General features: G+C 46.4%; 1 protein-coding gene across 1 annotated transcript in view; it reads right to left on the bottom strand.

The window, feature by feature from the left end:
* The window catches only part of CAPN9 (calpain 9), a 47632-nt gene that overhangs the window by 11300 nt on the left and 21202 nt on the right, over positions 1-15130 (bottom strand). Inside the window, exons 6-11 of the mRNA XM_007989768.3 lie at positions 14895-14978; positions 12071-12156; positions 9576-9653; positions 5380-5540; positions 4182-4339; positions 3810-4018 (exon numbers count right to left, since the gene is read on the bottom strand). Coding sequence (XP_007987959.2) covers positions 3810-4018; positions 4182-4339; positions 5380-5540; positions 9576-9653; positions 12071-12156; positions 14895-14978 — 776 coding nt within the window. The remainder of the gene's footprint in view (positions 1-3809; positions 4019-4181; positions 4340-5379; positions 5541-9575; positions 9654-12070; positions 12157-14894; positions 14979-15130) is intronic.

The following is a 15130-nucleotide window of genomic DNA, read 5'->3' as shown; positions in this document are numbered from 1 at the left end:
CAGGTAACAGTGTCCTGAAGCTGCATAGGGCAGTGCGGCCCTAGGCCTGGCCCATGAAGCCATTTTTTTCCTTGGCCTGCGATGGGAGGGACTGCTGCTGCAAAGTTCTCTAAAATGCCTTTGAGGCCTTTTCCCCATTGTCTTGGTTATAGCACTTGGCTCCTTTTTTGTTATGTAAATATCTCTAGCAAGTGGTTGTTCCACAGCCTGCTTGAATTCCTCTCTCGAAAAAGCTTTTTCTTTCTCTGCTATATAGCCAGGCTGCAAATTTTCCAAACTTTTATGCTCCACTTCCCTTTTAAACATATATATTCCAACTTTAAGTCATATCTTTGCTCCCACATCTGAGTACAGGTTGTTAGAAGCAGCCAGGTCACATCCTGAATGCTTTGCTGCTTTGAAATTTCTTCTTCCAGATACCCTAAATCATCACTATGAAGTTCAAACTTCCACAGATCCCTAGGGCATGGACACAATTCAGCCAAGATGTTTACTAAGGCATAACACACATAACCTTTGCTTCAGTTCCCAATAAGTTCCTCATTTCCATCTGAGACCTCGGCAGCCTGAACTTCACTGTTCATATCACTATCAATGGTTTGGCCATAACTATTTAACCAGCCTCTAAGAAGTTCCAAACTTTTCCTCATCTTCCTGTCTTCTTCTGAGGCCTTCAAACTCTTCCAACCTCTGCCTGTTATCTAGTTCCAAAGTCACTTCCACATTTTCAGTTATCTTTTTAACAATGCCCCACTCCTCTGTACCAATTTTCTGTATTAGGCTGTTCTTGTACTGCTATAAAGAAATACCTAAGACTGAGTAATTTACAAAGAAAAGAGGTTCAATTGGCTCACAATTCTGCAGGCTTTACAAGGAAGCATGGTATATTCCCTAGAAGTTAACTTGACTCCTTGATTTCTAGGGAGGCCTAGGAAGCTTACAACCATGGCAGAAGGGGGAAGAGTCATGTCACATGGCAAAAGCAGGAGCAGGGGTGGGGCAGGTACCACATACTATCAACCACATCTCACAAGCATTCACTCAGTATCACGAGGATAGCACCAAGCCATGAGGGATCTGCATCCACGACCAAAACATCTCCCACCAGGCACCAACGCCAACACTGGGGATTACAATTCAACTTCAGATTTGATGGGGACACATATTCAAACTATATCAGCCATCACTAAGAACTTGTGAATTCTGGGTTTATGGAACTAAAAGAAGTTAAGCCAGCAGTCACTCCCTATTTCTTTGATGAACTTTAACAAAGGCAATGGATAAAGTGTTTTGTAGAATAGTAGCACCTCCAATGACCCATAAACAGTGCAGTTGCATTACACATTCACTCTCCATAAACTCTGCATCTTCAAGGAGGATGCATATCTGTTGGAGACCATTCAACCTATTGAGTGATAGGCATTGAGGAGGGGGTGCATTTTAAAAGATTACAAAGTTGAATCAGAACCAAAAAGACCACCTTTTTTTTGTTTTGTTTTGTTTTTGAGACGGAGTCTCACTCTGCAGCCCAGGTAGGAGTAAAATGGCACGATCTCGGCTCACTGCAACCTCTGCCTCCTGGGTTTTAAGTGATTCTCTTGCCTCAGCCTCCCAAGTAGCTGGGATTACAGGCATGTGCCACCATGCCCAGCTAATTTTGCATTTTTAGTAGATATAATGTTTCTCCACGTTGGCCAGGCTGGTCTCAAACTCCTGACCTCAGGTAATCCTCCTGCCTTGGCCTCCCACAGTGCTAGGATTACAGGCATGAGTCACCATGCCCAGCCTAAAGACCACCTTTTGAAGCTGCATCCCTAACTCCTGCCTCTCCTCACAGATGTAAATTCCTGATTCCACTGGTGGGGTTGGGGAGGGATGGGTGTCTCTGTGCTTATGTTAGGGAAAAAGAGGAAAAATGATGCAATCATGTTTTTTTGCTATTCACATATTTAGGGGGATTTGTAGTATTTGGATAGTAGTAATATTAACAGGAGGAGCAGGTTTCAGCTTTTGATGATGCTAAAAACATTTGGAGGGATACAGTCTTATAGATTAAAACTTGAAGCACTCTCAAAGAAAAACTGATACAAAATCAAAATCAAAGGGAATACAAATAAGTATTAACGTTGAATGAGGGTAGTCCTCCCTTTCCTCCTCATCTCCTGGGCATACATGACATAACCCTTTCAGAACTTTTGTTTGTTTAATCAGGAGCCTGAGAGCTAAACCAATGCACACAGAGCTCAGTGTGAATTTTCGTTACCAAGCTACAGAGCTGATTCTTATACTCAGTATCATAGCAGACTAAAATATCTTGTTCAGAGCAAGATTGAGTATGGAGGTTTTTTTGCCATGTACAAGTCACCTGATGCATGCCAGTGACTCTGAGCTCACCCCACTAATGGGATAGAGAACAAGAGGCATCGCATTGGCATAACTTGGGTCTCTCTTGTTCTTGCCACCGTAAGAGATGTCAATCTGCATGGATCTCATACAGGGTACTTTTGTGTGAACAGATACTAGGATACTCATCCCCACCTTGTACTAGTATCTGGGAGAAGGCTGGAGAAAAATTATCCGGTAGAGTGTTTAAAAATTTAAGACTTTTCAGCATCCATTTAGCCAAGAGAAAGAACCATGCCTTTTGTAATCAGCTTGAGAAACCCCACCAGACTTCATAATTGAGTCTTCTCAATGCATGCCACCAATCTAATTCTATCTCACTAAACGAAAGATGAAACTAGAGTGAGTCATGTATTCACAGCTGTCTCTCTTGTTAACTCTGTGCAGATTGACTTTTTGTTGGAGACTTATCTAGCTTAAATACAGAATTAGCAGATTTTAGCATTCTCCGTAATCTTTAGAATATCATCATTGGGAAAAGAAATGGATTCATCTATCTTGAACCATTTTTCCCCCTGTGCCACAGAGCAATCCATGGTGAATGGGCAGTAAAGGGAAACATTTTCCACAGAAGTAACAGATATAAAATAATTTCGCTAAGACACTGTGAGGAAGATGTGGTGGAATATTGGGTATGTAAAATGAGAGGCAGATTTGCCAACATTTATTTGAATTGGAGGTGAAAGAACATGTCATTCTTGAAATTTGCAGTAGCCACCGCCTTCATCATGCCCAGAAATGTCTAGCATCCCTGCATGGGGCTTTTACCCCAGAAGCTTCTTGGTAATAGGGTCTGAAAAATGAAGGGCTCCACCCAAAAGTGTCTCGTGAGCATGACTCTGGGACCAGTAGAAAAGAGCAACTTTTCAGTGGTTTGCTTGAGGGAGGGAGGAGCAGAGCTAGAAGGAATATGTGCCTTGCCTTGCAGATGAGTTAACAAAGTGTCCTGCAGCCTGGCGTGGTGGCTCACTCCTGTAATCCCAGCACTTTGGGAGGCTGAGGCGGGTGGATCATCTAAGGTCAGGAGCTCGAGACCAGCCTGGCCAACATGGTGAAACCCCGTCTCTACTAACAATACAAAAAACATTAGCCGGGTGTGGTGGCGGGTGCCTGTAATCCTAGCTACTCTGGAGACTGAGGCAGGAGAATTGCTTGAACCTGGTAGGTGGAGGTCGCAGTGAGCTGAGATCGCGCCATTGCACTACAGCCTGGGTAACAAGAGTGAAACTTCATCTAAAAAAAATTAATAATAAATAATAGAAAAGAAAGAAACTGTCCTGCCTTGTTTCTCAGGTACACATGGAAAACGGAAGAATGGAGTCTTGGCTCCAGCAGTTCCTGGATGACTTCTGTGTGAATAAACTACTAAAAGAAGTGGGATTCTGGAAGCCGTTCCTCTGACTCACCGGGTAATGGCTTTTTTCTCTGAAAAGATTCTCAGACAGAAATCAGCTTCCTGGTGGGGCTCAAAAGTGCTGGGAATCAGCATGTACTCCCCAGGGGGTAGCTTGAACCGGTCGGAGACTTCTCTCAGGTTGATGAACGTCTTGCTTCTGGCCCGAGAAGCGTGGTATCTGAAGAAGTCTTTGTTCAGGTGTTCGTCTTTGTCAGGGCACTGCAATGGGCAAGAAAGGGAGGGGTTTCCTAGGGAAGTTCCTCTTGGCTTTTCGGACACAGTTCATGGACTCTTGGTTGAGTCTCAGGTGTGAAACCGAGGAGGAGCTGCGAATTTAGAACTCAGATGGAGAACTCTGAAATGCAATGTGGTTCCCACCTACCTCGTAAATGGCATAGCCGATTGTCAGCACATTGGCACCAAATCTCTTGAGTTTCCTTCTATCTTTCTGCATCAGGGCTACAAGGAAACTACACTCCTCCTGCCCCTCATCTTTCTCAGTCAGAGACAATTTTATTTGTGGATTGGTCCAAAAGGTATCTGTCATTTGGGAGAGGTAGATTATTTTCCCTTTCTTAAAAAAACCCCCAAAGACCACACACACACACACATACACACACACACTCACACACACCTATCCACCCTCATATATCCTACCAAACATGAGAAAGTAATACCTTCTCTCCCTGTTCAATAAGCCCTCCTACCCTACTTTTGATAATCCCCAACGAGAACACAAAGTATCCTTTCTTTCATTTCCACCTTCTCTTCAACCATTTCCTATGCAACTTTTTAAGGACATTTTTCTGGGTCTAGTCTGCTAAAGCTTGTTCCATCTTTTTTTTTTTTTTTTTTTTTTTCCACTTAGTATTTCAGAGGAGAGTGCAGTGGACTTCTGGTTGTCTCCCAGCATCCACTTGATAGTGGGCAGTTTGAGTAGGATTGATCTCGATCACTGCTCCAGCATGAATTCTGATTGGTCTATGCCAGTCCCTCTTGCCACCGAAGACTGGACAAAGCCAATCAATGCATAGCATTCACCGGGCAATATTGGTTCAAGGAATTTCCAATTAGAGGGAAATTGAGAACTTTTGTTTGATAACCCCAGGAGCTCTTGCTGTTCATGTGAATGAGGGCTCAGGAAGCCCTGGATACTGCTGCCAGCCCTCCTGTGATTATAACGAAAGCCAGACAGAGAAAGAAGTCAACACAGGAAAGAGGGCAGAGCAGTGAATTACAAGCAAATAGAACCAGGGCCTTGATAGAACTGTGCCTGAAGCCTACCCCACTTTTCCTCTGAGCTCTTCAATTATGTGAGATAATAAATCCTTTCTATTGCTAAACTGGCATGAGTCATGCTTTCCATTACTTGCAATGGAAAATAACCTAAGTGGTAAAACAAAGGAGCTTCCCCAAACAATTCTGACCCAACTAAATCTTTGCAGCCTTCTTTTCCCAGTCACTTTTAAAATCTTACTATGTTTCAGGCTTTCTCTGAGGACCCGGCCCTTATCCTTTGGTGTCCCGGGTTGGAATGGACACTTGGGAGTGGCAGAGAGAGTGACAGGCAGCCTACCTACCCAGGAAATTGCGGCAGCCCCCAGCCGTGGAGCCGCGAACCCAACTTCCCTGATGGACCGTCACCTCCCATTTGTGGACCGCATCTTCCTCCAGGGCATCGGGAGTGAGGTTGCAGATCTCCACTTTGTCAAAGTGGGCCTTGAAGTCCTTAAATGCCATCCTGCAACAAAGTGGAGAGACACGATGCACAGGAGGGTGATGGTGAGGGCATCATCCATTCACTCATTCATTAAATCATTCACTTATTCATTAAATCATCTTGTTCCTGTCCACAAGGAGTGGGGCGACTGTAAAGTGTGGGGAGATGGAAACATTTTTTAAAGTAAAGTAAAGTAGAGGTTGAAGAGGTAAAAACTGGGGTAAAAATATAGATTTATTGTAGATGTTAAGTGCTACGGAGAAAAATCAAATTGGGTTGAAGGATAGGAGTGTAAGGGTGGGATCCTATTTTAAACAGGGAGGTAAGGGAAGGCCTTACTGATGGGGCACATTCTGAGTGGAGACCTGAACTACCAGGTACTGGGCAGAGCAGCTCGCTGGGGGTCTAGTCAGATGGACAGCAAGGCCCCGAGGCAGAGAGGTGCTTGAGGTGCTCATGGAACACCAGGAAGGCACGAGGCATCCGTAAGGAGTAAGATCAAGAGATCACAGTATGTCAAGTAGATATAGGGATTTTGGCTTTGACTCTGAGAAGATGGAGAGCCACTGGAAGGCAGTAAATGGAGGAGTCACATGCTCCATGGCTGCAGTGTTGAGAACAGACTTTGGGGACACAGGTGGAAGTAGAGAGGCAGCTAGGACGTTAGTGCTGGTGTCCAAGTGAGAGACAAGGGTGGCTTGGTCCAGGCTGGTGGCATGGGAGGTGGGAACAGTGGCCAGATTTGAGACATATTCTGAGGCAAATCTTACAGGATTTGCTAACGGACTGGATGTGGGGAAGGAGAGAATGAAAGGAATCAGGATGTTTGGTTTGAGTGACTGGAAGGATGGAGATGGGGAAGGCTGTGGTGAGACAGTTTGAGAGAGAAGCTCAGGAGGTCAGGTTTGGGCACGTGAATCTGAGATGACTATTATACATTCAAGGGGAGATGTTAAGTAGACCGTTGAGTATGTGACTCTGGAATTCCGAGCAAAGGAGCTGAAGATGGAAACCTGAGAAATAGTGTAAAGATAGTTTTTAAAGTCATGAGACCAGACGAGATGCCTAAAGAGTCAGAATAGACAGCAAGAAGGGGGACCACAGATGGGGCCCTGGGACACCTCAGTGCTAACAGGTTAGGAAGATGAGAGGGGGCCAGGACAGGATGTTGAGAAGGAGCTCAGGTAGGAGGAGGACCACCAGGGCGTGTGGAGGACCATCAAGGGCTCCTGATGGATCAAAATGATCCAATCGAGTAAAGTGAGAATGGGCGGCCTCCCTGGCAACGTCAGGGTCAGTGGGATGGTGGGGCACACTCATAGCTGAGTGGAGTGGAGAGAGTAAGGGAGAAGAGGAACTGGCGGGCTTTGCTATAGAGGAGAGGAGAGAGCTGGGACGGTCACTTGAGTGGATCAAGGGAGGCTTTCTTTTCTTTGCAGGTAGGAGAAATGATAGTGTTGGAGTGCTAAGGTGAATGATTCAGAAGAAAGGGGGAATTCATACATAAGGGGAGAGAAGAGAGCTGCAGGAGGTACATCCTAGAGCAGGTGAAGGATGGAAAGAGGCTACACAGGGTTCAGAGTCAGGATTCCAGGAGAAAGGGCTCCATGCACAGGGTGCATGATTTAACACCACCCATCACCTTGGGCAGGCTCAGCCCAGGTGTCAGGGCAGCTCCTTCAAGAGGGTCAGGGCAACGGATCACTCACATGGACTCTCTTCTTTGCGGAGCCTCCTGCTGTGAATTTCCGAGTTTCCTCTGCCCGGCTTCTCCCACCTTCTGTATCAGACCTTCCTTCCACTAGCCTGACCTCAGGTAGCCTCTCAAACTCTGGTTTCTACCTCCTGCTCATATGCACTGACTAGTGTGATGATACTAATTCCAGAACTCAGCTTTCTTCCTGCAGTTTTTGCTCCTCTCTTGTAACCCCCTAAGTCAAAGTCCCCTGTACTTCAAAATTCAAAGTTCATCTGTAATTTCTAATTTGACAGCTTGGGAATCTCTCAAGCACCCTGCACGTTTCCCACAAATCTGGGGAACTTAGGCCCTCATGGTTCTTGAGACAGAGACGGCTGGCATTCACCAGCACAGCACTAGGGACTGCACCCCACTCCTTCCATCTGGGAGTAGAATGTGAGCAGTGATGCATTTACTTCTGAGTCAAGATTTTTAGAAAGTGAGAGTGTCTTCTTCAATTTTTTATTTTATTCTTCTCATCTGTTGGCTACGTGCAGATGACCATGTGACCTTAGAAGATGGCAGAGCCACACAATAGAATCACTGTATGAACAGAGTCACCCACAGAATATGAACATCCTCCCTGGACTATCACAATGAGTGAGAAAAAAACTTCACTGTATTTGAGCCTTTATACATCTGGGGCCTATTCCACTACTGCAGCTAGTGTTACCTTGAGTCTTTGGTGCCTCGAATTACGGAACTGCCATAACAAAATTCTAAAATACGTTAGCAGTTGGGCAAGAGGGAACATGGAACTGTTGGAGCTGGAAAATGGGGATATCTACGTTATGCAGTGGCAAAACATTGGGTAAATCTGTTGCATGTTGTTATGGACTGAATGTTTGTGGCCTCCCCTAAATCTGTATGTTGAATCCTAACCCTCAAAATAATAGTGTTAGCAGGTGGGGCCTTTGGGAGGTGACTAGGTTGCGAGGGTGGAGCCCTCATGGATGGGGTTAGTGCCATTATAAAGAAGGGCCCAGAGAGCCGCCCTGCCCTCTTTCTACCGCGTGGGGACACAGTGAGAAGGATCCATCTATAAATCAGAAATAGGGCCCTCCCTAGACATGGGTTCTGCCTGTGTCATCATCTTGGACTTCTTGGTATCTAGAACTGTGAGAAATAAATTCCTGTTCTTTGTAAGCCACCCAGTCTGTGGTATTTTGTTATAGCCACCCAAATAGACTAAGACAACTGTAAAAATACAGAAGGCAGAACAAATCACTACTGAGGCTGTGTTCTACGGGAAAAGAATGAAAAAGGCTGGAATAGTTATGGTTTTGGGTTGTTGTATTTTAAAAGCTGTTACAAGGAAGAGATGAGTTCAGGCAAGAATTGACTGGTTGGAGCACATGAAAGGGAATGGAGCCAGAAACCAGAAATTGTTTCTTGCAGGGTTAGAAGGGCCAACTCCTAGATCCCAAACAGGAAGAAATAAGCCTGAAAAAGATTTTAGAGGTGAAGGCCCAACACAAATATTCAATTAAACAAAGAGATTCAGGCCAAGGCAAAGTCCAGAGTAGAAATGTTTCCTTCCCATGTAGGTCAATATCTTTAGATGCTCTCAGGGCAGCTGCCTTCAAAGGTACCTCTCACCAAAGTGGGTGTGGAGGGAATGGACCCCATGAGCAGCAGAGCTGCCTGTCTTCAAATTCACTGCGTAAACCTGGATGACACAGAGCACCAAGGAGGTATGTCAGGCTGGAGACCAGGCACTCTTCCTCTATTGGACTGCAGCAACCCCCTGCAGACTCTTCAACAAACCGAGAGCTGGGGTGAGCCCCCACCAAGACAGGAGGGAGATTAAATTTCCCTCTAATCTGGGTGTATATGAGGGGTCTGAGACGGATGAATTTGATTTGCCAAAAACGGAGAGAGAAGGCTGGGCAAGGTGGCTCATACCTGTAATTCCAGCATTTTGAAAGGTTGAGGTGGGTGGTTTCTCTGAGGTCAGGGGTTCGAGACTAGCCTGGCCAACGTGGTGAAACCCTATCTCTACCAAAGATACAAAATGAGTCGGGTGTGGTGGCACATGCCTGTACTCTCAGCTACTTGGCAGGCTGAGGCAGGAGTATCACTTGAACCTGGGACGTGGAGGTTACAGTGAGACGAGATCACACCACTGCACTCCAGCCTGGGCAATAAGAGCAAAACTCTGTCTCAAAAAAAAAAAAAAAAAAAAAAAAAAAAAAAAAAAAAAATTGGAGTGAGAGAGAGAGAAAGAGAGAGAGAGAGAGAGAAACATGGTGCTCCTTACGCCCCTGGGCCATAGGACTTGCTCGTATCTGCAGTTAACACAGGAACAAGCACTGTACCAGAATTCGCCATCATCCAGAGCAGTGTGACACAGACGCTTCTGCTCAGCTGGACGAACAGAACGCCACTCCGGAGAACTAGGAGTAAACAAAATTGGTGTTCAGGCAGAGGTCATGAAGAGCAACAACGGCCTTAATGTGGAACCCAAAGTGTGTGGTTATGGAGGAAATAAGTCTTGCTCAGTGACTACTCACTGGGTCCCAGAAATGCACCCAGGGATGCAGCGGCCAGTGAGCCACTGGCCCCCAAATAAGAGGGCTGGCCAGAAAGTACATCTCCCAGTGCTGCTGATGGATAAAATACCCCTGAGGATGATTTGAACCACCGACATGGAAGATTATCTTGGGACAGTCACAAGGCATTGCATGCCCACAGGGTAGCAGAAGAGCCGAGCTGGAAGCCACAAGTCCACTGACTTTCGTTCTTGGCCTCCAACTTGCCATGTGACCTGGAGCAGTGCTTGGCCTCTCCTTAGTGGATAAGCTGACACTTGGAAAGGTGATAATGCCTTACACTTGCCCATGCTTGATGTTGTCTGTACTGGGCACCTTCTGTATGTGACCTCGCTAGCAAGCCACGTGGGGTTCTGTGAGCTATGTGTGCCCATCCTGCAGACAAAAGGGCTCAGGTAGGCCCATGGACACATGCTCAGGGAAGAGTGGGGGTGGGAGTAGCTGCCTATCACTCTCCAAACTCAGGATTTGTGACTCCAAGTTCATTGCATTTTCTGTGACCCCCATAGTCACCTCCAAATAGTTCAAAGTATGTCACCACTGTTGTGGTGCTACAGCCAATGTAGCAGCTCCCTCTCATCCTGTGATCTTGACTCAAAATCAGTGGAGTGCTCTGGAGATCCAAGGGGAGAATCTGTCTCCAGGTGCTCGGGCCAGGATCAGAAGAGTGGAACTGGCAGCCATTATTTGCTTTTGGAGCCATTATCTTAAGTGGCTTACACCCAGGTAATTGGCCTGACAGGCTGGCCATATGGCGCCTTCAACCCTACTCACATGTCACCAGCAGCACAGCGAAGTCAGGGGGTCAGGATGGCTCCTGCCCCGTGCATCATCCATGGAGGCTGCATGAGTGGAAGACAAACTTCATTCCAGCCTTGGCTCCCAGTCAGAATGCACTTTCTTTATTTCTACCTCCGTGAGTCCCAGGAAATGGGAGAAACTGGCCCATTTTCCCTTTATAGGCTAGTATTTCAAAGCTGAGGGGCACTGCACATCTTACATGATGTAGTCTCACTAATTTTGGTTTCAATATTTCTCTGTGCTTTCCTTTTCTGCCAGGAGAGGGAGGCCAACCTCTTTCCTCCTCAACCCATCTCAGCTCATCTCTGCCAATGCTTCTTGGTTCTCAGAAGGCGGCAGCCAAAGCCAGAGCAGAGGATGGTGGGATGAGAACCTCCACGGGGGCGATGACAGCCTGGAGAGCACACGCCTGTGTGCTCTGCCCTCACACTGGGGTCTGGCTAACAGAGCAGCAGCTGCACCATGCCTGGTGACCTGGTAGCTGTGTCTGGACTGAAGACAAACCCTGGCTCAGTTTTAACCAAGTTCTAGACTAGCTTCAGATTTCCCCAGAAGCTCAGGGGCCATGGGTGTGGCAAGAAAGGCCTTCAGGAGCCCAACAAGCAGAGGAGGAGCAACAGCTTCAGGTGGGCCCTGCCACGCACCCACCCAAACATCCCTGGTTCCCAGTCACCTCCCAAGGGACCAGAGCTGGGGGAGCTGTAGGGACACACACAGAAAAGGCAGACCTTTCTTGGTAACTGGGAGACCAAAACTCTGGTTAACAGCTCTGTAATAAACGAAAATCCAATTCCACTTCCTTTTTTTTTTTTTAAGAGATGGGGTCTTAACTGTTGCCCAGGCTGGAATGCAGTGGTGCAATCACAGCTCACTGCAGCCTCAACCTCTCCTACTCAAGTGATCCTCCTACCTCGGCTTCCTGATGTGTTGGGATTATAGGCATGAGCCACCACGCTCAGTCCCACTTCTATTTCTCTGCTGGCCTATTGGTCCTCTGCCATGGTTAGTGACCATCAGAGAGAATCCTATAGTTACACACTAGGTAATATTTCAGGGATTCCCATACTCTAAACACACACACACACACACACACAAACACACAGGCGCGCACGCACATGATCGCTGCTTACTGGAGCTACTCACAACTACAGATAAAGCTTTTCACCATATCACTGGGTTATAAACATCACCATGGGAAGTAACACATTTATGTATTGACATAAATACAATTCGTGAAAGTTAGAGTACTGTTGTAAGTCTTTCTTGAGAATCAAGCTTGATGCAAGGTGGGCCTGAGGGCTGAAAGGGGAGGAAGAAGGGCCACCCCAGAATCGGGACAGGACCCTGAGTCAGAGCCCGGGAGGGTGGTAGACAGGTCACTCCTTCACATGTCTGCACAAGCCAGCTCTGGCCCCACACACCCAGGGAACCAGCCAGAGAGGTGGGATGGGGTGACTGACCTGTCGCTCCATGACCCGTTCCACTCAACCTGGCCCCAAGGGTTCCGGACTCGGATGAGCTCAATTCTCTGGCCTCGGAAGTTTACCTAGAAGAGAAAAGCATGAGGGAAGTGTGAAATGATAAACATGGTAGAGGTTTGACCACATTCATCCATGAGCTCCAGGTGGACCAGCTCCATCCAGGACTGGTTGTTGAAAGTCTCTTGCTTAAAACGCTGCTGAAGGTATGTAAAAGTTTGCCAGTTCTTACCCAGCCCTTGGAACATTCTAATTCCTATTGAATAATTGCTACTATTGCCAGTGATATTATATTAGGCACCAAAATGCTTATGCCACATCTGGGAAGTAAAGTGGAATTGTAATTAACAAGAAATTAGTCCATGTGAATCTAGAAATGGATGGGTTTCTCTCTAGACTGGGATCTCCCTAGAGGCAGGAGCCAAGCCTTAGGCATCTTCAACATCTAGTAGAGTGAATGGTAAAAAGTAGTCCTCAAAGAGGCTCATGGAACTATTACTGAACTTTCTTCATCCTAGCATCCCATGCACAGATGAATGATAAGAAAATAAGCACATGCTGGGAATTTAAACAAAACAATAAACAAAAAGAGCTTTTACATCTTCAAAACCCAACATTCTCCTTGTTTCAGGTATCTATGAGGATTCCTGCTGTTTACCTCAACCATCCTTGAGCCAGTGTACCCTCAGGCTCTGCCTGGGAGCAGAGACAAGGGTCAATGCATTTGAGAAGGGTTTTGGAGGAGAGAGAGTGAAAGTAAAAGACTTCTAGTTATTGACTAACCAGAAGCTGTAGCAGTCAGAACATTTTGTCCTCATGCATTTGGCATAAATTATATTCTGGATGTGTAAAAATTCAAGTAACATCAACTCTTCAGAGTCCAAGATGTGGCTTGTGGCTCACCATTTAAGGGGCTCATTTAATTTGAAAGGTTCAGGGCAGGTGAGTTCCTTGTAGAGGCAGAGGAAGCAAAATCAAGCAAACCAAGATGATGGGAGGTTTCTGTTGTTACGTGGAATACGTAGAAGATCTAAGCTAGAAAATCACACGCCCACTTGAGTGACCGACCTGCAAGTCATGTATGGACGGGGAAGGAGGACAAAGGAACCAACACAAATAGCTAACATTCTAAAGGATCCCAAAGAGTCCAACCGCATCTCACACCTTGGCTCCAGTGAGGAGGAAGGGCAGGGCTTCCCTTCTGTGTTCTTTACTCCCCATACATTCAGCGGATATCACTCAACATGTGGGTGGCTACAGAAGACCAGGGGCACCTGTGCCTTCTAAGTGCTGGGCTTGAGACTGGTCCAGGGGAGGTATGGAGTGGGCAAGGCAGGCTTCTGGGCTTTGCTGAGCTTGAGTCTGGGAGAGTGATACCTTTGGCTTCGTGTCTTCCTCTTTCATCCTACTCCTTATTTCTCTTCCCCTTGTGCCCCTCAAGGATCTCTCCTCCTAATCAACCACTCCCTCGAAGTCAGGGTGGTGCTGTGTGGAGTCTGGGTGTTCTCGGAATCAGTTCCACCTGGGCTACAGCTACAGAGAATGGGATTTGTGGTGATTAATTTTATGTGTCAACTTGACTGGGCCATGGGGTGCCCAGATACTTGCTTCAAGGTTATTCTGGTTGTGTCTGCAAGGGTGCTTCTGGGTGACATGAGATTTAAGTTGATTTAGTAAAACAGATTGCCCTCCCTGGTATAGGTGGGCCTCATCTCATCTGTGAAGACCTGACTAGAACAAAAAGGCAGAGGAAGGGGGAATTCCCTCTCTCTGCCTGGGCTCCTGAGCTGGGACATCAATCTCTCCTGCCCTCAGACTGGGACTTTTACCATCGGTGTTCCTGGTTGCTAGGCCTTCCTTTCAGACTCAGACCAGAACTATGACACTGGCTTTCTTGGGCCTCCAGCTTGCAGACAGCAGATCATGGGACCTCTCACTCTTCACAGTTGCATGAGCCAATGCCTTACAATAAATCATATTACAGTTGATCCTGGAACAATGTGGGGGGTTGGGGCGCCAACCCTCCTGCATTGTCAAAAAATATCGTATTCCCTAAAACTTAACTCCAAATAGCCTACCATTGACCAGAAGTCTTATTGATAGCATAAAGAACCAATTAACACATGTTTTATAATTATTTATATTGTATACTATATTCTTACAATAAACAAGCCAGAGAAAAGAAGTGTTATCAAGAAAATCATAGCAAAGAGGAAATACATTTACTGTTTATTAAGTGGAAGTGGATTGTTGTAAAGGTCTTGATCCTTATTATCTTCATATTGAGTAGGCTGAGAATCAGGAAGAGGAGGAGTTGGTCTTGCTGTCTCAGGGGTGGCAGAAATGGAAGAAAATCCCCACATAAGTTCAAGCCTGTGTTGTTCAAGGGTCCACTGTGTGATGTAGATAGATAGATAGATAGATAGATAGATAGATAGATATGTCCGTGTGTTTAATTGTATGTACGTATATTTGGTTCCCTAGTGATTCCATTTCTCTGAAGAATCCTGACTAACACAGGACTGATGGAGAATTGGGAAAGAAAGGAAATTAAAAATAAACAAAGACCAGGCGCTTCCACCAGGCGCTTCCACCTGCTAAACGAGTTTTGTGCTGCGGTGGAATCACACGGCTTCTCTCTTTCCTGGCTTGCCGTTTTGAATTCCAGCCTGACTCTTTAGGTGACATAGTCCCTGAAATGTCTGAAAGGCAGACATTTAAACTGCAACACACTGAATAAATGCCTAAGGGACTAGCATTATCACGCATCTCCCCTCACCCTGCGGTTGGAATTCAAGTCACCTACCTGGTCAATTCCCGTTACGCTGTAGGCGTGACCCTTAATAAGACCAAACGGCGTCCGGGCCTCAGATTCCGCAGCACTTCCGGTCTAAAACACGGCAAGAGCAGAGTCACACCCACCATCTAAGTCAAGCCTCCCCTGCTGGATCAGACCCGGCTACAGGCCTGGCCTGGTCACAACCTCCAGCCCCTTCTGCTGCCCCAGGTGCAGGCCATGTGCGTGGGCTATGCACGGGACTC

Source organism: Chlorocebus sabaeus, chromosome 25 (genome assembly GCF_047675955.1).
Source record: "Chlorocebus sabaeus isolate Y175 chromosome 25, mChlSab1.0.hap1, whole genome shotgun sequence".
NCBI classification, from domain to species: Eukaryota; Metazoa; Chordata; class Mammalia; order Primates; family Cercopithecidae; genus Chlorocebus; species Chlorocebus sabaeus.
This window is presented reverse-complemented; position numbering and strand designations above follow the sequence as displayed.